At 40.7% G+C, this 26632-nt stretch overlaps 1 protein-coding gene across 7 annotated transcripts in view; it reads right to left on the reverse strand.

Moving 5' to 3' along the window:
• Positions 1-828: 828 nt before the first annotated feature.
• Positions 829-26632, reverse strand: part of LOC115148422 (gametogenetin-binding protein 2) — a 47293-nt gene continuing 21489 nt past the window's right edge. For 5 of the 7 annotated variants that reach the window (XM_029690298.1, XM_029690303.1, XM_029690301.1 and 2 more), the window contains 6 exons: positions 18569-18745; positions 12062-12269; positions 2565-2690; positions 2212-2372; positions 1776-2009; positions 829-1615 (listed from right to left, as the gene is read on the reverse strand). In XM_029690298.1, coding sequence (XP_029546158.1) covers positions 1427-1615; positions 1776-2009; positions 2212-2372; positions 2565-2690; positions 12062-12269; positions 18569-18745 — 1095 coding nt within the window. In that variant the 3' untranslated portion in view covers positions 829-1426. The remainder of the gene's footprint in view (positions 1616-1775; positions 2010-2211; positions 2373-2564; positions 2691-12061; positions 12270-18568; positions 18746-26632) is intronic. The other 2 variants (XM_029690300.1, XM_029690302.1) reach the window with 1 other exon arrangement.

Consider the following 26632-nt stretch of genomic DNA (forward strand, 5'->3'; position numbering starts at 1 on the left):
TGTCCCCTGCAATATCCCACGATTAGAAAGTAGCAACTCTGTAGTTAAATTGAGGATGATATTTCAGTAATCAAAAGCTGTATCAAATCGGATTTGCATGTAAAAATGTAGTCTTACCTTCACTCGTTTCATGACGTTTTATCAGTGATACAATTGCAACCACCGAATGAACCCAAAAAAATGAACAGCCAAAAAACAATCCAACAGCATAGGCTACCAAATTTGGGTGATTCTAAAATTACTACATAGGCTAACATGACCACACCGCCGCGAGTGTTATAATAACATAGGCTAACATGACCACACCGCCGCGAGTGTTAAAATAAATGTACACGTTGTTCAATTATTGCCTCCACACTGCTTGCGCACTTCAACGAGCAAACATGCGCGCCCGGTCTAGTCAGTATGTTATAGTAAAACAAGGGGTAATCTGTGTGTTGTAGTTGAAAGGACTGTACATTTCAAATGGATCGTTAAATATAATTCAATTAATTTTTTTCCCCCAGCAACACATTTCCCAAAATCTGGTCACGTTACTTCACATTCACATGCATGTTGTATTATTTTGCAACCAACGGGAGCCAAAGTGCAATCTTGAGGGAATTTATTGCAAAACTTTCCATGTGTAAAAACGTAAAACACAGAATATAACAAGTTATTGGTATGGAATAATTTGTCTAACGAAGGTAAAGTACAGTACCTTCGGTCAGCTCCCATTACAGGCCTGTAAGGCTAAACTTGTAATATTCCGCCATCTACTGGTTTTTCAAAAACAGCACATGGTAGGTTGCCAGGTCAGAAGCACATAAACTACTATCAAAACGCATATTAATAAATATATTTTTATTTAGTAAATCTTACATTGTCTTACTGTAAAATCTTTATATTCAGTTCATTTCATTTATGTACACATTTATTGGTGCAACTTATTCCACTAAAATGTAGTGTCACAGAGTAAGTGAGACACACAAAATGGAATATGCGAGAAAAAAACCGCCGACAGGACTGACTACCAACATCTAAATTCTAATGTCACAGCTTGCAAGCTTGATTATCAGATCTACTGTGCTACAATTATTATTATTTTTTTTTAAAAATCCATCAGCCCTACAAAATGAGACCAGAATGAAACAGCTTATGTTTGGTCAGGCTGAGAGGGAGAACAAAGATGGGGCAACAAGGTGAACGGGGAGAGGTGACAAAATAGGTGAAAAGTAGGGAGAGAGATAGCTGGAGAGAAGATAAAGAAATGGGGGAAATTAAGAATCACATTTACTTCAACCACAGAGTGGGGAAAAATAAAATAAAACACCAGACCAAAATGTACTTACATTTTTTTAAAGGCGGTACCCACAGAGCAGTGGTAATAATCATGAGTGTTAAAAAGATTTCACAACAGTAGAGTAGTGCAACAGTAGCGAATTCATTAATTGACGCTGGTGGTGGCAGCAGCGAACCACTCTCCACCACCGCGGCAGTACTTCGTAAATTTATCCTTCAGGTGCTGTCTGTACTGGTCGCGGTTGTTGTAGAAGGACTTGTTGCTATCCAAAAACAACTGGATCTCGTCCTGCGTGAGGCAGTTCTCTTCGTCTGAAGTCACTTCAGAGTCGTCCTGTTTTCAGAAGAAAATACAGTTAAATGGACCTTCCAAACACACACACTGAATAAATATTTTACATCCTACAGCACCACTCATATGGAAATCAAAACGAGTACAAATAATGACATTAAGCACTGAAGTGACTATCACAGCTTTTTTTAAATTCACTGACCAGTAGTTCCATGAGACTGTTGGCACTGATGTTCCCCTGAATACACATGTTTGCCTCCAGATAATGGCTCATGTTCTTTTGATGTTCTGCCCATGGTAACTGCAGTGCAATGCTAGAAAAGGTGTCACAGCACAACTTGGCACACGTCTCTTTGGTTCTGCACACACGTGACGTTGTAGAAGTGTTTTGCCCTCTCCTGTACCCTTCCATCATACAACCCTCTGTTTTTCGACCCTTTGGAGAAAATAAATGTTTTAAAGTTTCGTTTAATAGTTTCACCTGATTAGCAATGAATGACGTCCTAATCACAGCTCTGACTAGACTAACATAAGGAAAAACTGTCAAGGGGAAATGTAAATTATAAGCTATACAAATGGAAAGATCTGGAAAAATCACATCCCTACTATGGTGAAATCAAACTAAATTCTCATCTCACCTGATCGTTACATAACAAGCCCTTGTTCTTTCTTTTCTTATTATTATTTTTCTTGCCCTTAGTGTTTTCTTCAGAGTTGGCCCAGCACTCCACACAGCTATATACCCCGTCCTCCTCGTCTTCATCACAGTGATTATGATGGTGACCACACAAGTAGTCTCCTTCAGATGACAACAAGACACACAGCAGCAGTGAGAAAGGAGACCGGCGAGGAGTCAAAAAACATGACCGGCATCCTATCCAGATACACCACATTCTGTCTTACAAAAAAAGAAGACAAATGACAGCAACACCAGGCTTGGAAAAACACATCACTATTTAGACCACATAAAAAATAAAAAAAATGGACCAACCTGCTTCCTCATGGGTGCAGATTCCCTCAGTGCAGGCAATGTCAGAGCCCTCCCGTGAGCCAGTCTCGCTGTCTTCCATGCTAGAAGAGTAGCCACAGTCACTCCCATTGCTGTGGGGTGACAAACCTGGGGAAAGGACAAGGAGAAAAATCACTTAAATGAGCTCAACAAGTGCCTGAGGCTGGTCTAGCGGGTAATGGCGCCTACCCATATACAGATAACTCCCAGAATAAAGGAAACACCAACAAAGTGTCTTAATAGGGTGTTGGGCCACCAGGAGCCAGAACAGCTTCAATACACCTCGGCACATTATCCACAAGTGTCACGAGAAATTCCACAATTTGGTGTTTTGTTGATGGTGGTGGAAAATGCCATCACGGGTGCCACTCCAGAATCTCCCATAAGCGTTCAATTGGGTAGATCGAGTGGAATACTACGAAGCAAGCTACAGTAGATCAACTCAGGCTTTTATAATGCTAGCCAGCTTCAGTTTCACATTCCATGTCATGCTTCAGCTGTACTACGACAGTAGATATTGCTTGTCCGCCTGCCGCTAACTCAAGCAGGTTTGACTGACGCAGGTGCAATTATTTGAATTCCATAATCGTTCCGTATTTTTTTCCTGAGAGCTCGATGTGCCGTTTCTGTAGAGCTAAATCAGATCAAGCGGAACTATGTAATGTGGTAGGGAGGTGTAGTTTCCAACAGGCCAATATTCAACATTGTAATTAACTATGTTTTCTGCACTAAACTACAATCAAGTGATGGGTCGTTCGCGAACGAGTCGGTAGGTGAACGTTGGGAGCCAGCACGCATATCAGAAGAGCCGAATCGATTTATAAAATATATTTAAAAATGAAGATATGAATAATCAAAAGATTTAATTGAATAGAATGAACTAATTCAAAGAACGAAAAAAGAAATTAAACAATATAGGCCTAAATGCTCAAGCGCACACACATTCGTTATGACTGTCTGCTCAGATTAACAGTCTCACCTGTTGTTCCTGTCAATCAGACACGCAGTGTCAACCAAAGATGCGTGAGGGAGGGCCGAGCCAACTCACTCACAGTCACACACTTAGCAGCTGAGGAGAGAGAGGAAGGACAGCTGTGAAAACAGCTAGAAAATGAGTCGGAGGCACAGTAGCATTTGGATGCATTTTAAAATATGTTAGAGCACAGTGTAGAAATTGCCAAAACCAAATCTCATATAAAGCCGGTTCTACCACCAACCTACACCAGCATATGCCAACTGTGCACCCAACTGTGAAGCTAGCTGTAGCGGAGCTTCGAGAAACTAGCGGGCCTGCTAGTGATAGTGGTGGAGCCAGCACACTCAGTCAAGTAGGCCTACTCCGTGACCCACAGCAACGCAGTCTTCTATGAACCAGTTTATGCCAAAGTCTTGTCTGTAGCAAAACAAGGCTAAATTGATATTGCTTTGGCTAAAACGATTGCCACCGATTTCCAGCCATTTTCAATCGTGGATGACAGAGGTTTTAGAAATTATAGCAATAGTCTAAATCCAATGTACACAATTCTAAGCAGGAAAACCCTTTCAAAATCACTTATTCCACAACTGTACGAGAGCACACAGGCTTCAGTGCGGGAAAGAGTCCAAAACGCTACTGCAGTTTGCCTTACCACTGACTGCTGGACATCAAGGGTAACCACTTCTTACATGCCACTTCATTAAAGACTTTTCGATGTCTAGCTGTCTTCTGGACTGCTTTGAGCTCAGCGACAGACAAATCAGAGTACTTGGCAGAGGAACTGTTGAGTGTGGCCAGAGAATGGCAAGTAGATGGAAAAGTGGTTGTTGTGTTAGCGACCATGCAGCTAACATAACCAAAGCAGACATGATTTTTGATGTATTTTTTAAATCGACCCATCATCCATGTCTTGCCCACACAATCAACCAGATTGTAAGAGATGCTCTGAAGGTGATGAAGCCCACTGTGGACAAAGTGAAAGCAGCTGTGGAATACTTCCACAGGAGCACAGTAGGTGCTGAAAAACTGAAGTCTACACAATGCCAGATGGGGATGCCTGAGCTGAGGCCTAAGCAAGATTGCACTACAAGGTGGAATTCAACATTTTATATGTTGAAGCAGTTTCTTGAGTCAAAGGATGCCATCATCTCTACCCTGGCCATTGTCAATGCACCTATTGATGCTCTGACCCAAGAGGAATGGGAGGTGGTGGTGGAGGTGTGCAGAGTCCTGGAATCCTTTGAGCAGGTCACTGTGGAGATCAGTGGAGTGAGGTACAGTAAGCAGTTATTACTACATCATTATTTAATCTAGTATTATATATGTATATGAGCAGTAGATGAGAATGTAGTATCAGTAGACAAAACATGAACCTGAACTAATAAGTTACTGTTCTCTCTTTTCAGCTATGTGACAGCCTCAAAAATGATACTCCTGTGTAAGGATCTGCAGCGAATCACAGCCAGCCGCCAGAGAGAAGCAAATGTAACCAAAGGACATGTGACAGAGTTGATGGACACCCTATATTCATCAATGGACAGAAAGTTCCACAGAATGGAATATAATCACGTCCTATCAGAAACTGTTGCACTTGACCCCAGGTTTAAGAAGTTAGCCTTCAGTGATGCCAGAGCGATTGATCAGGCTCTTCAAAGAATAATCTTAGCAGCAGGGAGGGACAGCCCCAGCAGTCAGCTGGCTCAGGCACCAGGAAGAAGAGGGATCAGATGGAGCAGAAGCACCAGCAGTAGTGCCACAAACGTCTGCTGTTTGGATGCTGTTTGACGAGAGAGCAACTGGGGATGCAGCACGAAAGAATCCCTCAGCAGATGCCATAATGGAGGTCTGATCCTATTTGGAGGAGCCCCTCCTCCAAAGATCTGCAGAGCCTCTGAGCTGGTGGAAGAACAAGGCGTCCGTCTACCCACGGCTTACTAAAGTCATGACAGGGAGACTCTGCATAGTGGCCACATCCGTTCCCTCTGAGAGGGTCTTCTCGAAAACGGGACAAATAATTACTGAGAGAAGAAACCGCATCAGTCCCTCGAAAGTGATGCAGCTTGCATTTCTGAATGCAAATCTCTCATAAAAGCAAAATATGGTCAGCATTGCTGTGTGCTGCTGGTTATAACATGGCAATAAAGGAGAGAGAGAGAAAAGAGGGACAAGTTTAATGTTTTAAGTGGGATGCTGCAGTTTTGCACATTGTTCATTATTTTTCTTTGATATGGTGCAATATTCTATTATGTTGTTCAGATTGTATTCGTTTTGAATTGTTACATTTATATGCACTTTGTTTATATACATTCAAAAGTTATACTTTAAATGCAAATGTTCAATACCATTATTTTTCATAACAAACCAATGCATTTTTAAATACATTGTGGTTAAGGTAGAGTATGATTTCATTTAATAATTTCATTAGAATTGTTTTAACACCAATCATAGTACAACTATCGCACACTGTTTGACTTGAAAAAATACAAAACATATTTTTTTAAAGAGCTGTTTGGGAGCCAAAAGAGGAGCTTTTTGGTGAGCTGAGCCGCACGAGCCGGCTCACTGAAAAGAGCCGGAATGTCCATCACTACTACAATCATAATCAGTTGCGCGCCCACTTAAAGTTAAAGTCAAGGGGTCTGATCTGTGCGGAGCAAAGAGACGAGGACAGAAGAGAAAACGCACAATTGAGAGGGATAGAAAGCAGTTGCTTCCTGAGCCTGAAAATACATGATCCAAGTGATTGATAGTCAGTATTCAGCAGTCATAGAAGTTTGCCTTATTTACCTTGAAGAACTAGTAAAAAGAGGCAGCAGCTCTATAGAGATGAGATTACTGTATTTAATTCCAAGTTATCAAATGTAGTAATGTGAATAAATGATGGTTAATTAAGCAATAAGGCCCAAGGGGGTGTGGTATATGGCCAATATTAAGGGCTGTTCTTAGGCACGACACAGCGCAGAGCACAAATAACAAACCCGAGGTGCCTTATTGCTATTATGAACTGGTTAACAACATAATTAGAGCAGTAAAAATAAATGTGTCACACCCGTGGTATACGGTTTGATGTACCATGTCTGTCAGCCAATCAGCATTCAGGGCCCGAAACACCCAGTTTACGCAGTAATGGACAGTCACCACCATCATGGGACTTTTATTAATTGTTTTATTATGTTGTTACTGCATTTAATGTAAAACATTTTATAATCCAAACCGATATCCGTGATTACATTTTTTTTTTTGAACCAAAACGATCTCAAAAAGCACTGATCGCTCAGCACTGGTGCCCAAATAACTACAAATGTAGTATATAGGCCTCCAACAGGGTTGGAGAGCCCATAGCCTATTGAAACATGTGCTCTTATAAATCCAGTCATTGCGCATTCACGTGCGAAAACAGAGCTTTGACTGGCCAGTATATATAAAAAAAAGAGGATCCTAGCTTTCTCTTGCTACTATATTTATCAATCAATTCTTAAAATTAACCACATTAATACGCTTTACAACAGGTATAGCCTACCTGGCATATTAAAAAAACATAACCGCACGTTACCTCCATTCACTATTCAAGTGCAGGCTACGGATTATGTTTTTTTTGTTGGCCAAATCTAAATAAAACAATTATTCAACAAATATATTAGTAGGCTATATGTAAAGACATGATTAAATTGAGAATAGTCTGATGGGTGAGAATATTATCAAGTGCTTGTCAAACTGTGAATGAGAGACTGATGGTGTGCAGCCTGCGCAAGAAGCAGCCCTTTCATGTGACTTATTTCAAATCATTAGAGTCACATCATGCAGCCTTAGAATGTAGTAGAAATCAAAACATATAGCCTAAGGTTTGTATCAACTAAAGTTGCATAAAAAACACTAAATTAAGCATATAGGAGGACCTGTTTCTTTGTCATCTGTGGAAAAAGTAAATAAGGCATGCTTTCATCCTTCCATTCAGCTATGTTCAATGGTATTGTTCTTACTAGGTGCATCCTGTTTCTATTGATCATCCTTGAGATGTTTCTACAACTTGGAGTCCACTTGTGGTCAATTCAATTGATTTGTCAAGGCACACACCTGTCTATAAGGTCCCACAGTTGACTCTGGTGCATGTCAGAGCAAATACCAACCCATGAGGTCGAAGGAATGAAAACCTGCACCAGAGTGCTCAGGACCTCAGACTAGGGCGAAGGTTCAACTTCCAACAGGACAACGACCCTAAGCACACAGCCAAGACAACACAGTAGTGGCTTCAGGACAAGTCTCTGAATGTCCTTGAGTGGGCCCAGTCAGAGCCTGGACTTGAACCCGATCTAACATCTCTGGAGAAACCTGAAAATAGCAGTGCAGCAACACACCCATCCATCCTGACAGAGCTTGAGAGAATCTGCTGAGAAGAATGCGAGAAACTCCCCAAATACAGGCATGACAAGCTTGTAGCGTCATACCCAAGAAGACTCGAGGCTGTAATCGCTACCAAAGGTGCTTCAGCAAAGTACTGAGTAAAGTGTCGGAATACTTATGTAAATCTATGAATTTTTTATTTGCCAAAATTTCTTAAAACCTGTTTTTACTTTGCCATTATGGGGTATTGTGATTAGATTGATGGGGGGGTTAATCTATTTTAGAATAAGGCTGTAACGTAACAATGTGGGGAAAGTTTCCGAATGTACCGTAGGCTACATTTTCTTCATATGTTTCTTCAGACCTGCCTAAAATAAAAAATGGATGTATAGTGATGGTGTAGGCCAGGGGTACTCAACTCTTACCCTATGAGGTCCAAAGCCTCCTTGTTTTCTGTTCTGATAATTCATTTCACCCACCTGGTGTCCCATGTGTAAATCAGTCCTTGTTTAGAGGGAATGAATGGAAAAAAAGCAGTGGAAGTGGCTTCGAGGTCCAGATGTGAGTTTGATGGGAGTAGGCTATATTAGGTTTGCATCAGTGGCTTATAGGATATGTGTGGAAGCCTGGAGATGCTCAACGTGTTTATGCTAATTACACATCAATTACCATGAGACTGGCAGTAATTTTCATGACAATCACCGGCTGACTGCCACAGCCCTAGTGTGAAAAAGGCTTTTAGAAGTGCAGTCTTAATTTCATTACTTATCGTTAATGCCGTCTTCTGTGTGCAATCAACGCACAAGCACATTTTCCCCACTCCTATCGCTAGGGCTGTAACGGTAATTGAATAAACGTCTAACTGATAGTTATAGATGAAGACAGTCATGAAAATAAAATAGCCATCAAAACTGTTTAAAATAGGCTTATATACATTTTGGGATCATGTACATTTTTATTAACTTCATTTTCATGCAGATAAATTTTACTTAATAGCGGGAGTGTTTACTAATGATTATAAGCAATTCTTACACTAACTTAGTCTGTATTAAACTGTATACATCTCCTCCTCGTTCTAACTGTCCTTTGATGCTCGAACAGCTAATCCGCTAGATGCGCAAGGGTGTAGAGCGCTATATGTTATAGTACTTCAGTAAAAAAAATCCTTGATGTGTGGACTTTCTTTTATACAATGCACATTTTAATTGCTTGTAAATTAATAAAATAAAATTAAAAATAAATTTAAAAAATCGGTCAAAAGAAAGTTGGATGCGTCTGACTATTCATTAAATAGTCAACAGCAGTCAACAAGGTTGTTCTGGCTCTGAGGACTATAATGCACTAATGTGTCAAATGGACAAATGTGCCAATCATCTCCAACCTGGCATGGTTAAATTTGATGAGTAATCTTTTCTTAAATTAGACTAATGAACGCTGATCAGGCCCGATCAGCCTTTCAAAGCACTTCATGGCTCCCGACGTGAGTGCTACGGGGCGGTAGCCATTTAGGCAGGTTACCTTTTTCTTTCTTGGGCACAGGGACTATGGTTGTCTGCTTGAAACATACCCTCTCCTCAAGCATTTTTTCATCAAGTCAGTTGAATATATCCTGTCCCGTGCATATCCCCTCAAGTGCACTGCAAATTAACACATCTTCATGTAGTTGCCCGTCATAGCAGTATCTGATGATACGAGAAGCTGAGCTGCATGCAATATACAGTATCAGTCAAAAGTTTGCACACCTAATTTCTCTTTATTTTTTACTATTTTTCTACACTGAAATAACACATATGGAATCATGTAGTAACCACAAGAGTGTTAAACAAATCAAATATATTTTGATGAGATTCTTCCAAGTAGCCACCCTTTGCCTTGACAGCTTTGCACACTCGCTGCGTTCTCTCAAACAGCTTCATGAGGTAGTCACCTGGAATGCATTTCAATTAACAGGTGTGCCTTGTTAAAAGTACATTTGTGGAATTTCTTTCCTTCTTAATGCATTTGAGCCAATCAGTTGTGTTGTGACAAGGTAGAGGTGATATACAGAAGATAGCCCTATTTGGTAAAATACCAAGTCCATATCATGGCAAGAACAGCTCAAATAAGCAAAGAGAAACAGTCCAACATTTCAGTCAATCATGAAGATTAAGAAGTTAAAGTTTCTTCAAGAGCAGTCGCAACAATCATCAAGCGCTATGATGAAACTGGCTCTCATGAGGACCGCCAAAGGAAAGGAAGACCCAGAGTTACCTCTGCTGCAGAGGATATGTTTATTAGAGTTAACTGCACCTCAGATAGCAGCCCAAATAAATCCTTCAGAGTTCAAGTAACAGACATCTCAACATCAACTGTTCAGAGAAGACTATGAGGCCTTCATGGTCGAATTGCTGCAAAGAAACCCCTACTAAAGGACACCAATAATAAGAAGAGACTTGCTTGGACCAAGAAACACAAGCAAAGGACATTAGACCGGTGGAAATCTGTCCTTCGGTCTGATGAGTCTAAATTCTAGATTTTTGGTTCCAACCGCTGTGTCTTTGTGACGCGCAGAGTAGATGAACGGATGATCTCCGCATGTGTGGTTCCCACCGTGAAGCATGGAGGTGGTGGTGTGATTGCTGGTGACACAGTCAGTGATTTATTTAGAATTCAAGGCACACTTTACCAGCATGGCATCCACAGCATTACGCCATCCCATCTGGTTTGCGCTTAGTGGGAGTATCATTTGTTTTTCAACAGGACAATGACCCAACACACCTCCAGGTTGTGCAAGGGTTATTTGACCAAGGAGGAGAGTGATGGAGTGCTGCATCAGATGACCTGGCCTCCACAATCATCTGACCTCAACCCAATGGAGATGGTTTGGGATGAGTTGGACGGCAGAGTGGAAAGAAAAGCAGCCAACAAGTGCTCCTTCAAGACTGTTGGAAAAGCACTCCAGGTGACTAACTCATGAAACTGGTTGAGAGAATGCCAAGCTGTCATCAAGGCAAAGGGTAGCTACTTTGAAGAATCTAAAATTAATTTTGATTTGTTTAACACTTTTGGTTGCTACATGATCCCATATGTGTTATTTCATAGTTTAGATGTCTTCACTATTATTCTACAACGTAGAAAATAGTAAAAACAAAGAAAAGCCCTTGAATGAATAGGTGTCCACACTTTTGACGGGTACTGTTATAAATCACTGTGTGTTTAATACCTGGTTTTGGCCAAGCAAATCTTGGTCTTTGTGATGGAAAAAAATCCACAGGTTTATCAGTGTGTGTTTGGTGTGTAAATGCCTCTTCAGTTTCACTGTCTTCAAACTGTAGTTTGCTAGCACATCCACAACACATTGTGGATGTGGATCCCCATCGACCATGACATGTGAAACCATACAGAATGTAATCATCTTGATAATTCTGTCGCTTTGCTGAATCTGAGGGTCAGCTTATCCTTGCGCTTCTTTCCCACTGGCATTAGGGTCTCTCCCACCAGCCTCTCGCTCAGCGTCATTATCAGATGGCGGTTCATCAGTTGTAGATTCACCCTCATTATTGGTTGGATTGTCTTTATTTTTGTTAAATCAGCCAACCGTCCATATTTAGCTAAATTGTGTCGGAGAATCTGAGAACAGGGTAGCTAGTTCGAAGATTTGCGCCAATTTGGGGAGGTGGTCGACGAGTTCAAAAAATATTGACTGCCCCCACTATTAAATCAGCTTTTAAAACTACGCCCATAGACGCAAAAAAGGAAAATGACTAGTTCAGTGATTTTTTTGTTGTTGTTGCATTTGTTAATCTCTTTACCCCACAGTTCGGGAACCACTGGTGTGTGTCATTGAAAAAGCAGATGTTCTTAATGTTTTGTATACTCGGTACACACAGTGTGAGTGCGAATACCGACCCCACGGTATTCTGCATTCCTCACCATGTCTCTCCTCTCGTTTTATACCATCCCTGTCTAAATAAAGTGAAATAAATATATATAAAGAGCTCAGTCATTAAGTAAATTCATCAATGGGGACTGAATATGAAAACTAGCCATCTAGCTATATCTGGCATAATACATATAGTTTCCTCAGATTTAAGTTAATTGTACATGGTTCCTGTCAAATAAACTTCATAAAATAAAACAAATACATTTCAGTATTAGCTATCATAGGTAAGATTGATTTTACCCAGGGTCAGGTATCTGGTCTTAGGTGATGGTTGGATATTGGTGGCAGCTTTACCATTCTTGACTTTGGGAACGGTGCCGTCTGGGCAGCTGCAGGAAGTAGTGCTCTCGTTGCTGGTGACGACCACCTCCACACAGCTGACATGACCCTCCACCTCTGGGCTTCCACAGGCCTTGCAACCTCTTCTCTCCACAGACTCTAATGAAGCCTGTATGGGGGAGCATAGAAAATGACAGAACAGTATTATATTATTGTTAATGGGATGACCACAGAAAGGGGTGGCAGTAGGGCTGTCCCAGACAAAAACAATCTTGGTCGACCGAGTCGTCTGTTCTTTCGACTAATTGATTGGTCTATATTTTGTAACATGTATTTTTCCATATATAGACAGACTCCATGTTTTAATAAAATCAAATATATGCAGGCTACTGAGCTTGCCCGATAATTTTTAATCACAGTGCTTAAAGGCAAATTACTAGAGGGAGCCAGAGATTAATATAGCCTAATCAGAAGAAAAAAAACCTGGGCCCAGATTCAGAAAACCTTCTTAAAAGCAATTTCTTCTTTACTATAGACTTAAGAAAGTTAACCTGTTATGGATAGGGGGCAGTATTTTCACAGCCGGATAAAAAACGTACCCGATTTAATCTGATTATTACTCCTGCCCAGAAACTAGAATATGCATATAATTGTTTGATTTGGATAGAAAACACCCTAAAGTTTCTAAAACTGTTTGAATGGTGTCTGTGAGTATAACAGAACTCATATGGCAGGCCAAAACCTGAGAAGATTCCTTACAGGAAGTGCCCTCTCTGACATGATCTTGTTCTTCTTGTCTCTGTTTATTGAAGACTGAGGATCTTTGCTGTAACGTGACACTTCCTACGGCTCCCATAGGCTCTCAGAGCCCGGGAAAAAGCTGAATGATATCGAGGTAGCCCCAGGCTGAAACACATTTGCGCGTTTGGCAAGTGGTCTATCAGCGGACAATGGGACTCATGCTCGTGCACGAGACGACACCATGTTTTTATTCTATCGTCTTTGAACGGATACAACGACTCCCGGTCGGAATATTATCGCTTTTTTACGAGAAAATTAGCATAAAAATGATTTTAAACAGCGGTTGACATGCTTCGAAGTACGGTAATGGAATATTTAGAATTTTGTCACGAAATGCGTCGTGCTCGTAACCCTTCGGATAGTGTCTTGAACGCACGAACAAAATGCCGCTGTTTGGATATAACTATGGATTATTTGGGACCAAACCAACATTTGTTATTGAAGTAGAAGGCCTGGGAGTGCATTCTGATGAAGAACACCAAAGGTAATAACATTTTTCTTATAGTAAATCTGACTTTGGTTAGGGCTAAACTTGGTCGGTGTCTAAATGGCTAGCCGTGATGGCTGGGCTATCTACTGAGAATATTGCAAAATGTGCTTTCACTGAAAAGCTATTTTAAAATCGGACATATCGAGTGCATAGAGGAGTTCTGTATCTATAATTCTTCAAATAATTATGTTTTTTGTGAACGTTTATCGTGAGTAATTTAGTAAATTCACCGGAAGTTTGCGGGGAGTATGCTAGTTCTGAATGTCACATGCTAATGTAAAAAAGCTGGTTTTTGATATAAATATGAACTTGATTGAACAAAACATGCATGTATTGTATAACAATGTCCTAGGGTTGTCATCTGATGAAGATCATCAAAGGTTAGTGCTGCATTTAGCTGTGGTTTTGTTTTTTTGTGACATTATATGCTAGCTTGAAAAATGGGTGTCTGATTATTTCTGGCTGGGTACTCTGCTGACATAATCTAATGTTTTGCTTTCGCTGTAAAGCCTTTTTGAAATCGGACAGTGTGGTTAGATTAACGAGAGTCTCGTCTTTAAAATGCTGTAAAATAGTCATATGTTTGAAAAGTTTTCGGATTTTAGAGGAGTTTGTATTTCGCGCCACGCCCATCATTGGATATTGGAGCAGGTGTTCCGCTAGCCGCAGTCCTTCTCAAATAGTGGGGCGAGCGATGCCAGGGGGGGCGCGTGTGACCCCGGGGAACATGCTTTTTCTTGCCACGGGGAGTATTTTTTTTTTTAACCGAACAAGAGCACAGAGCAGGAGATATGAAGTGCAGATAACAAACCCTTAAGAGACCATGGAAAAATATTTAACAGGGATGAAAAGAAAGGCGGAGAGAGACAGAGATAATGAGACAAACGTAAGTCTCCCGAAAGCTAAGACGAGGAAATATGACGAAGCGTATGTAGCGCTTGGCTTCACTGTGACTACGGTGGGAGACGAGGAAAGACCGGTATGTTTACTGTGTCTAAAAATGTTGGCAGCGGACAGCATGAAGCCAAATAAATTAAGGCGTCACTTAAAGACATTATAACCCAATCACGCTGATAAGCCGCTTGAGTTTTTTCAGCGAAAACGCGCCGAATATTGTCAACAATCGTCCCGCTTTGTGAATGCTACTTCAGTAAACCAGCGAGCACTGTTAGCATCATATAAGGTGGCATACCAAATTGCTCAGTGCAAAAAACCCCACTCCATAGCAGAGGAGCTGATACTGCCTGCCGCATTAGACATGGTCTCTGTCATGCTGGTCTAATGCTGGATGACGCAAGTGCTGCAAAAATAAAAACTATCCCTCTGTCCAATGACACTGTCACCAGACGTATAAATGACATTGCTAACGATCTTAAAGAACAGCTGGTAGATAAACTCAAAGACAAACGTTTTGCCTTACAGTTCGATGAAGCAACTGACAGCAACAGACTGTTTGTTTATCGCTTATGTACGTTTTGACATGACAAACTCCCTGTGTGAGGATCAACTTTTTTGTAAATATGTCAGAGACAGAGCCACAGCTGAAGAGCTATTCAAAATGCTGGACTGCTTCCTGACTGAGAATGGGCTAAAGTGGGAGAACTGCATTGGTGTTTGCAGTGATGGTGCACAGACCATGGCAGGGATGAGAAAAGGACTTTGGGCACTCATCAAGGCCTCACCTAATGCTGAGTGGACACAGTGTTATACACAGAGAAGCACTGGCATCAAGGAACCTTTCCTCTGAATTAAGTGAGGTTATGACTGACATTGTAGGTGTAGTCAATTTTATAAAGACCAGACCACTAAAAACAAGAGTCTTCTCTGCTATCTGTGAGGAGATGGGAGCTGAACATCAAGCTGTGCCGTTTCACAGTGAAGCAAGGTGGCTGTCACGAGGAAAAGTCTTGTCCCGAGTTTTTGAGCTCAGAGAGCAGATTAGAATGTTTTTGGAGCAGGAGCACAAGTATGACATCACAGAAAAATTTAGTGATGAGAACTTCCTGGCAAAACTGGCCTACCTGAGTGACATATTTGGAAAGCTAAATGAACTAAATCTACAGCTTCAAGGGAAAGATAAACACCTCCCTCAGGTCACAGACAAGATCAGCTCTTTCACTCGAAAGCTTGCAATGTGGGGCAGGCGACTTGATGAAGGAAATACTGATTCATTCAAGAACCTGCATGAATTTGTTGACACTACTGACTATGATGCCACCTCAGTGATTCCATATATTAAGGAGCATATTTCATCACTGATGGGATTCTTTAAAAAGTATTCCCTGAAAACAGTTCCCAATATGACTGGGTGAGAGATCCTTTCAATGCACCAGCTCCAACTGGTTTCAGCTCTGCAGAGGAGGACCAGTTCATTGATATGACGTCTGACTCCACATTCAGACTGAGGTTCACATCACAGACACTGAGTAAATTCTGGCTGAGTGTAGAGAGGCAGTATCCACTCTTAGGGCAGAGGGCCATGGGCATTCTTCTTCCTTTTGCAACATCTTATCTTTGTGAGACTGGCTTCTCTGCTGTTGCTGCACTGAAGACCAAGTACAGGTCCCAGCTAAACATTGAGCAGGAGCTGAGAGTTGCAGTATCATGCTTCAAACCCCGCTTTGAAAAGCTGTGCTCTGCAAAACATGCTCATTGTAGCCATTAATCCTGACTTCCTCATTTTGATAAAAAAAAAAAAATCACCACAAATTGTTTTATTCATTTTTGTTTTATAGGTCAAAATGTTTCATATATTGTGCTCCTGAGTTAATGTTGCTATCAATTTGAATTTATTATTATTTATTGATTATATTTTATTTTATTTTTCAGTATCAAATGGTCAAAAAATGTTTACAGTTTAAATAAGGGTTGAATTTTTTTAACATTTCAGGCAAATTGATGCACTTGAAGTCTTTTCTGTTACAAACTAAAAAAAACAATGTTAATAAAGTTATTCTTTGTTGTAAGTTGATCTATATTTCTTTCTTTTATGTTAATAAGGATACAATGTTATGCAGAGGTGTACTTATAACAATTTTATAGACAAATGATACTATTTACAGTCGCGGCGGAGAGTTGGGGGGCGCGAAATGTTTACTTCTTCCTAGGGGGGGCGTAACAGAAAATAATTGAGAAGCACTGCGCTAGCGGAACGTCTAGATGTAAGATTAAGCAAAGTTGCTATTCCTCAAAAAGGTTCTTAGACATTTTCTTGCGCTATTTCTTATGTTTCTCCTTAAGCAAAAAGTTAAGAAATTTGATTCTTGAAAATAAAGTTATTGGAAATGTTCTTAATTCCAAGATAGCTAAACTCTTTGTCTAAAACTCAGGGCAGTGAGAGAAAAAGTTCATGAAAGCAATTGAACATGTTTAATTCACTCAAACTTCTTCTGAAAGTTTCAGTATTGATTATTTTAAATCCAAGAACATGTTTTAGAACAGTAATCTCAGTAAGAAATATGCTAACATTGCTAGCTAACTAAAACAGTTGCCTAGCAACAAACATCTTAAAATGTTAGGCTACACCAGCGGTCGGCAACCTTTTCCATTTGGAGTGCCAATTTATCGTACCATTTCTACTGATTTGCATGCCAGTTATGTTTTTCATATGCACATTTTGTGGAACAGTTTAATTTAATATGTACAATCAAGTCATCATATCTCAAAGTCAATGTCATGTGCAGGTAGAAAATATCATATAAAAATCACATTAGCTACGCATGGCCTGGCCACGCATGGCCTGTCTGCAAGGAACTTGAACATTTTTATCAACTTGGTCCTGCAAACTTACAACATAGTATAAAATATTCTGGGCCCTCAGTTTGCAGCGACAGTGAGCTCCTGACAGACACAGCTGTAGACTATTTGCGCAAGGGATAAGAAGTAATTAGGTAGGACTATTTTATGACGTTTTCACCGGATTAGAGCACAACTTTTTCCCCCCCTTTCATAAATAGTGGTTATGAAAAGGAGAGAGCTGGAAAGATTTTCCAAATAGGCTACGTTGAGGAACTATTGTCATTCTCAATGGATGTAAAAACAGACTAATTTATTTGCCTCAAACAGCAAGTAAACACTTTGAGAAGCTCCAGTGTAAGTGAGTTAAGACAAATCAGAAAACACCATCAGATTCCCAGACAGGCACATTTATAGGCTTACATTTGCACGCAGGCCAGGTAGCCTAGCCCTACTTTTATGCGTAATCAAGTGCGTTTCTGCACAACCTATGTGTAGCATAGGTTGTGCACTCCGCAAACAACGTGTCAACTCCAATAATGAGAACGATAAGACTAATAGTAATAATAATAAATTGAACGTATTAACAGAAATGACAGTAACCAAACAAACAAAATGAGAAATTATTGGAATTAACGGTAAATGTAGGCCTACTACTGGTGTGCCATCCCCGGGCCTCCGCAATGGATTAGTCCACTCAGACAGGCGTCGTGTGCCATAACAAAAATAATACATTTGTGACTGCTCGGAGAATTTTTTTTTTAAAATCTTGGTCGATTAAAAGCCTATCGACCCCCTAAAAAGTACAAAATAAAAAAATAACTTTAAAAAAAGAAAATATTTAACTAGGCAAGTCAGTTTAGAACAAATTATTTACAATGACGGCCTACCACGGCCAAACCTGGACGACGCTGGGCCAATTGTGCGCCACCCTATGGGACTCCCAATGACAGACGGATGTGATACAGCCAGGATTTGAACCAGTGACTGTAGTGACATCTCTTGCAATGAGATGCGGTGCCTTAGACCGCTGCACCACTCGGCAGCAAATAAATAAATATATACAAATCGACCAGTCGACTAAATCTGTTCAGCCCTAAGTGGCAGTGTTATGGGCAGGGAGAGTTATGGACTTACAAACACTGTATGACCATTTGAAAGCCATTAGTTGCCATTTAAACCTATGGATGCCAAACACTATGGATGCCAAACACTGAGTGTGAATAATAAAAAAGGTCACAAATATAATGCTTTAGTAATCTGGCAATAACATGGTTAGCTTGATAATGAAGAGCCTGGATAAGGTTAACCACATAATGCGGAACAAGTATGCCAGACAAGGGCATGTGGGGACAGTTTCCTAGAACAGACTCACTGGTATTTCCCTGTTGTCATACTGCCTTAATAGTCGTGTCGAGTGTAAGAGTGGAGAAAAAGATTACCTCATCCAGGCTCTTCTCCTTGCTGTCGGACATGTTGAAGCCGCACTTGTTTTTTCGTCTGTTCTTCTTCTTCTGCCTCTTCTTCTCCTGCTTCAGCTCCTTGGCCCTCTCCTCCTCCGACAGCTCTTCACACAGCTGCTCCAGACGACTGATGCCTTGCACCTTCTCCACCACCATCTGGGGAAATGGGTGTTAACAGGTTGTTAGAGTAAAAGTCATTTGGCTAAATAAAAGGTTGAATGTTGACTCAATACATATAGCGCCTTCAGAAATGATTCATACAACTTTACTTATTCAACATTATGTCGCGTTAAACTGAATAATTTTTTTTTATTAAATACACACAATACCACATAATGACAAAATGAAAACATGTTTAGAAATTTTTGCAAATTTATTGACAAATGGATTTAAAAAAAAAAATGTTTTGCACAAGTATTCACACCCTTGAATCAATATATGTTAGAGTTGGCAGCGATTACTGCTGTGAGTCTATCTGGTTAAGTCTAAAGAGCTTTGTACACCTGGATTGTACAATATTTGCCCATTATTATTTTCAGAATTCTTCAAGTTCTGTCAAATTGGATGTTGATGATTCCTAGACAATCATTTAAGCAGATTTAAGTCAAAACTCAGCCAGTCACAAACATTCACTGTATTCTTGGGTAAGCAATTCCAGTGAAGATTTGGCATTGTGTTTGGGGATATTGTCCTGCTGAAAGTTGAATTCATCTCCCAGTGTCTGGTGGAAAGCAGACTGAACCGGCGTTTCCTCTAAGATTTTGCCAGTGCTTAGCTCCATTCCTTTTCTTTTTTATCCTGAAAAACTCCCCAGTCCTTAATGATTACAAGCATATCCATAACATGTTGCAGCCACCACCATACTTGAAAATATGGAAAGTGGGACTCAGTAATGTGTTGTATTGGATTTGCCCCAAACATAACACTTTGCATTCAGGACAAAAGGTTTGTTGCTTTGTCACATTTTTTGCAGTATTACTTGAGTGTCTTGTTGCAAACAGGATGCATGTTTTGGAATATATATATATATATATATTTTAAAAAAAGGATTCTGTACAGGCTTACTTTACACTCTGTAAATTAGGTTAGTATTGTGGAGTGACTAAACTCAGCAAAAAAAGAAACGTCCTCTCACTGTCAACTGTGTTTATTTTCAGCAAACTTTACATGTGTAAATATTTGTATGAACATAACAAGATTCAACAACTGAGACATAAACTGTACAAGCTCCACAGACATGTGACTAACAGAAATTGAATGATGTGTCCCTGAACAAAGGGAGGGTCAAAATCAAAAGTAATAGTCAGTATCTGGTGTGGCCACCAGCTGCATTAAGTACTGCAGTGCATCTCCTCCTCGTGGACTGCACCAGATTTGCCAGTTCTTGCTGTGAGATGTTACCTCGCTCTTCCACCAACACACCTGCAAGTTCCAGGACATTTCTGGGGGGGAATGACCCTAGCCCTCAACAGGTCCCAGACGTGCTCAATGGGATTGAGATCTGGGGTCTTCGCTGGCCATGGCAGACCACTGACACTGTCTTGCAGGAAATCATGCACAGAACGAGCAGTATGGCTGGTGGCATTGTCATGCTGGAGGGTCATGTCAGGATGAACCTGCAGGAAGGGTACCACATGAGGGAGGAGGATGTCTTCCCTGTAACGCACAGCGTTGAGATTGCCTGCAATGACAACAAGCTCAGTTCGATGATGCTGTGATACACCGCCCCAGACCATGACGGACCCTCCACCTCCAAATCGATCCCGCTCCAGAGTACAGGCCCCGGTGTAACGCTCATTCCTTCGACGATAAACGCGAATCCGACCATCACCCCTGGTGAGATGAAACCGCGACTCGTCAGTAAAGAGCACTTTTTACCAGTCCTGTCTGGTCCAGCGATGGTGGGTTTGTGCCCATAGGCGACATTCTTGCCTGTGATGTCTGGTGAGGACCTGCCTTACAACAGTCCTACAAGCCCTCTCTCAGCCTATTGCGGACAGTCTGAGCACTGATGGAGGGATTGTGTGTTCCTGGTGTAACTCAGGCAGTTGTTGTTGCCATCCTGTACCTGTCCCGCAGGTGTGATGTTCGGATGTACCGATCCTGTGCAGGTGTTACATGTGGTCTGGCACTGCGAGGACGATCAGCTATCTGTCCTGTCTCCCTGTAGTGCCGTTTTAGGCATCTCACAGTACGGCCATTGCAATTTATTGCCCTGGCCACATCTGCAGTCCTCATGCAACCTTGCAGAATGCCTAAGGCACGTTCACGCAGATGAGCAGGGACCTTGGGCATGGGCATCTTTCTTTTGGTGTTTTTCAGAGTCAGTAGAAAGGCCTCTAGTGTCCTAAGTTTTCATAACTGTAACCTCAATTGCCTACCGTCTGTAAGCTGTTAGTGTTTAACGACCGTTCCACAGGTGCATGTTCATAAATCGTTTATGGTTCATTGAACATGCATGGGAAACAGTGTTTAAACACAGTGTTTAAACCCTGAAGAGCTGTGAAGTTATTTGGATTTTTACGAATTATCTTTGAAAGACAGGGTCCTGAAAAAGGGACGTTTCTTTTTTTGCTGAGTTTACAATGTTGAGCCATCCTCATTTCTCCTATCACAGCCATTCAATTCTAACTGGTTTTAAAAATCACCATTGGCCTCATTGTGAAATCCCCGAGCGGTTTCCTTCCTCTCCGGCAACGGAGTAAGGAAGGACGCCTGTATCTTTGTAGTGACTGGGTGTATTGATACACCATCCAGTGTAATTAATAACTTTACCATGCTCAAGGGGATATTCAATGTGAGATATATATATTTTTTAAACACATCTACCCCCCCAAAAAATATAAAAATTATTTCAAAAGATTTTACTGTTCAAATCAAATTTTATTAGTCACATGCATGCGTATACAACAGGTGTAGACCTTACAGTGAAATGTATACTTATGAGCCCGTTACAGTTAATTTAAGTAAATCAGTCAATTTAAATTAATTAATCAATCAATCAATCTATGGATTTCACATGACTGGAAAACAGATATGCATCTGTTGGTCACAGATATCTTTAAAAAATAACTATATTTAAACCAGCCAGTATCTGGTAACGACCATTTGCCTCATGCTGTGCGACATCTCCTTCACTTAGAGTTGATCAGGCTGTTTATTGTGGCCTATGGAATGTTGTCCCACTTCTCTTCAATGGCTGTATGAAGTTGCTGGATATTGGCGTGAACTGGAACTCGCTGTCGTACACTTTGATCCAGAGCATCCAAAACATGCTCAACAGGTGATATGTCTGGTGACTATGCAGGCCATGGAAGAACTGTGACATTTTCAGCTTCCAGGAATTGTGTGCAGGTCCTTGCGACATGGGGCTGTGCATTATCATGCTGAAACATGATGGCGGCGGATTAATGGCATGACAATGGGCCTCCAGGATCTCTTCATGGTATCCCTGTGCATTCAAATTGCCATCAATAAAATGTAATTGTGTTCGTTGTCCATAGCTTATAACTGCCCATACCATAACCCCACCGCCACCATGAGGTACTCTGTTCACAATGTTGACATCAGCAGACCCGTCACAAACACGATGACATACACACTGTCTGCCATCTGTCCGGCACAGTTGAAACCAGGATTCATCTGTGAAGAGTACACTTCTCCAGTGTACCAGTGGCAATCGAAGGTGAGCATTTTCCCACTGAAGTCGGTTACAATGTCGAACTGCAAGTCAGGTAAGACCCTAGTGAGGACGAGGGGCACGCAGATGAGCTTCTCCGAGTTGGTTTCTGACAGTTTTTGCAGAAATTCTTCAGTTGTGCAAAGCCCCAGTTTCATCAGCTGTCCGGGTGGCTGGTCTCAGACGTTCCAGCATGTGAAAAAGCCAGATGTAGATGTCCTGGCGTGGTCCACGTGGTCTGGGGTTGTGAGGCCGGTTGGACCTACTGCCAAATTTTCTAAAACAACGTTGGAGGCGGCTGGTAGCGAAATTAACATAAAATGATCTGGCAACAGCTCTGATGGACATTCCTGCAGTCAGCATGGCCTTTTATTGTGCCCAGCACAAGGTGCAACTGTGTAATGATAATGCTGTTTAATCAGCTTCTTGATATGCCACAACAACAGGTGGATGGATTAACTTAGCAAAGGAGAAATGCTCACTTACAGGGACGTAAACAAATTTGTTAACATTTGAGAAATAAGCTTTTTGTACGTATAGAACATTTCTTGGATCTTTCATTTCAGCTCATGAAACATGGGACCAACACTTCATATAGGTTGCATTTATATTTTTGTTCAGTATAGCAATAGGTGCTATTCTTTGCGAGGCATGGGAAACCTCCCTCGTCATTGTGGTTGAATCTGTATTTGAAGTTCACTGCTTGACCGAGGGACCTTACAGGTAATTGCATATGTGGGGTACAGAGATGAGGTAATCAAAAAAAAAATAATGTTAAACACTATTGCACACAGATTGACTCCATGCAACTTATTATATGAGTTAATCAAATTTATACTCCTGAATTTATTTTGGCTTGCCATAACAAAGGGGTTGAATACTTATTTACTCAAGACATTTCAGCTTCATTTATTAATTAGTTACAATTTCAAAATACATAATTCCACTTTGACATTATGGGGTATTGCATGTAGGCCAGTGACAAAAATCTAAATTTGATACATTTTAAATCTGGTCTGTAACACAACCAAATGTGGAAAAAGACAATAGTTGTGAATATTTAAGGCACTGTACAAACACAACACAAAATACAGCTCCGAACTGCTGACAATGGATTTTAAAGAACTGATTCAAGCTCTGAAAGATTCTAGAATGTGGCAATTATTTCAGCTCCGGTACCATTGTTGGGCCGCGGGTGTGAAAGATTCAGCTGGCTAATGGCATTAAACACCTGGCTAAAAGATTACTGTAGCTCTGTTGGCATAACTTTTATAGATAACTTTGACACCTTCTGGAAACACAAGATGCTCTACAGGATTGACGGAGTCCATGCAAATCAGCTCCTGGACTCAAGGCTGCGTTGAAACAACAACCCAAGCCCAGCTCAGATTATCCTTACCATCGTGTCACCGAGTTGTTGTAATTCTGCAGCATATGTTTATTATCCCGGGGTTGTTGGCGGTCACAATGTAAGTAACCTTATTTATGTCCCTCTAACTCCCCTGAATGCCACTGTCGATCATGCCTGGGAGGAATCCTCACTATCAGTATAAGCAATTTGGCAGTACGCCCAGAAAATTGTTTTGAGAACCGAAAAGGGTGTCTCAGTTTCAAGGTCTCAGCTTGGAGAGAAGAAGTCTCGTGAGGTATTGGTCAGTCACATGCATGAACCTAACGTTAATGATGAATATTGAATAAGCTAAATCATGCAAATATAAACTTGTCTGTCAGGAGCTCTGCTGCTTACACAGACGTGTACTACTTGGTGCATTAAGTTCGTTGGAACCTCTCCAGCATGCTGATAATAAAGAATGATTCATTTAAGACTGACTTCTGGTGTCCCTGGTGGTAATTTCCATGACAAAAGTTTGGGAGCACCTAAAATGAAATCTTTCCAAAAAGGCAAACTTCACTCCATCATTCATTGAATCAGATGGCTCATTCATCACAAAACCCACTGCTATTGCAAACTACTTTAATGATTTTTTCATTGGCAAGATAAGCAAACTTAGGGATGACACGCCAGCAACAAACGGTGACACTCACATCCAAGTATATCTGACCAAATTATAAAAGAAGCATTGTAATTTTGAATTTCGTGAAGTAAGTGTGTAAGAAGTGAAGAAATGATTTTGGTCTATCAACAATGACAAGCCACCTGGGTCTGACAACTTCGATTGACAATTACTGAGAATAATAGCAGATGATATTGCCACTCCTATTTGCCACATGTTCAATTTAAGGCTACTAGAAAGTGTGTGCACTCAGGCCTGGAGGGAAGCAAAAGTCATTATGCTACCCAAGAATAGTAAAGCCCACTTTACTGGCTCAAATAGCTGACAAATCAGCCTGATACCAACCCATAGTAAACTTCTAGAAAAAATTGTTTGACCAGATACAAAGCTATTTCACAGTAAACAAATTGACAGACTTTCAGCACCCTTATAGGGAAGGACATTCAACATGTACAGCACTTACACAAATTACTTTGATTGGCTGAGAGAAATAGATGATTGTGGGGGGCTGTCTTGTTAGACTTCAGTGCAGCTTTCGACATTATTGATCAGTCTGTCATGGCTTTACACCCCCTGCTATATTGTGGATAAAGAGTTAACTGTCTAACAGAACAGAGGATGTTCTTTTATGGAAGCCTCTCCAACATAATCCAGGCAGAAGCAGGAATTTCACAGGGCAGCTATCTAGGCCCCTTACTTTTTTCAATCTTTATTAATGACATGGCTGAGTAAAGCCAGCATGTATATGTATGTGAATGACAACACTTCAGATACAACAGCGTGTGAAATTACTGCAACATTTAACAAAGAGCTGCAGTCAGTTTCAGAATGGGTGACACGGAATAAATTTGTCCTAATAAATTTAAAAAAGGAAAAAATATTTAAAAATAAACAAATAAATAGGGACAAATCCTTTACTAAACCTCAACTAAATCTTGTAATGAATAATGTGGAAATTGAGCAAGTTGAGATGACTAAAATGCTTGGAGTAACCCTGGATTTGAAACTGTCATGGTCAAAACATATTGATGCAACAGTAGCTAAAATGGGGAGAAGTCTGTCTAGAATAAAGCTATGCTCTGCCTTCTTAACAACACTATCAACAAGGCAGGTCCTACAGGCCCTAGTTTTGTTGCACCTGGACTACTGTCCAGTTGTGTGGTCAGGTGCCACAAAGAGGGACTTAGGAAAATTACAATTGGCTCAGAACAGGACAGCACGGCTGGCCCTTAAATGTACATGGAGAGCTAACATTAATATGCATGTCAATCTCTCATGGCTCAAATTAGAGGACAGATTGACTTCATCACTACTTGTTTTTGTAAGTATTGACATGCTGAAGACACGAGCTGTCTGTTTAAACTTCTATCACACAACTCGGACACCCACGCATATCCCAGAAGAAGACTCTTCACAATCCCAAAGTCCAAACAGACTATGGGAGACACACATTACTACATAGAGCAATGACTACATGGAACTCTATATTCCACATCCAAGCAGTAGAATCCGTTTTTTTTTTTACTGATAAAAATACACCTTATGGAACAGCGGGATGATTTTGTATTGTAGATATGTGGTAATAGAGTAGTGGCCTGAGGGCACACACTTCATGTTGTGAAAAGTTATGAAATGTAATATTTACTGTATATAACTGCCTTAATGTTGCTGGACCCCAGGAAGAGAAGCTTCTGGGGATCATTAAACAATACAAATACATCACTTCCATCAACAAATGTCTGATACATGTCACTTCAACTTGTTATTATGTCATGCAGCTGGCAGGGTATAACCTCTCTGGGCCAGTGGGACGCTTGCGTCCCACCTACTCAACAGCAAGTGTAATCCCGTGGCGCGATATTCAAATACCTTAGAAATGCTATTACTTCAATTTCTCAAACATATGACTATTTTACACCATTTTAAAGACAAGACTCTCGTTAATCTAACCACACTGTCCAATTTCAAAAAGGCTTTACAGCGAAAGCAAAACATTAGATTATGTCAGGAGAGTACCCTACCAAAAATAATCACACAGCCATTTTCAAAGCATGCATATATGTCACATAAACCCAAACCACAGCTAAATGCAGCACTAACCTTTGATCTTCATCAGATGACACTCCTAGGACATTATGTTATACAATACATGCATGTTTTGTTCAATCAAGTTCATATTTATATCAAAAACTAGCTTTTTACATTAGCATGTGACTAGCAATCCCACCGAACACTTCCGGTGAATTTACTAAATTACTCACGATAAACGTTCACAAAAAACATAAATTATTTTAAGAATTATAGATGCAGAACTCCTCTATGCACTCGATATGTCCGATTTTAAAATAG

This window comes from Salmo trutta, chromosome 15 (assembly GCF_901001165.1).
Source record: "Salmo trutta chromosome 15, fSalTru1.1, whole genome shotgun sequence".
NCBI classification, from domain to species: domain Eukaryota; kingdom Metazoa; phylum Chordata; class Actinopteri; order Salmoniformes; family Salmonidae; genus Salmo; species Salmo trutta.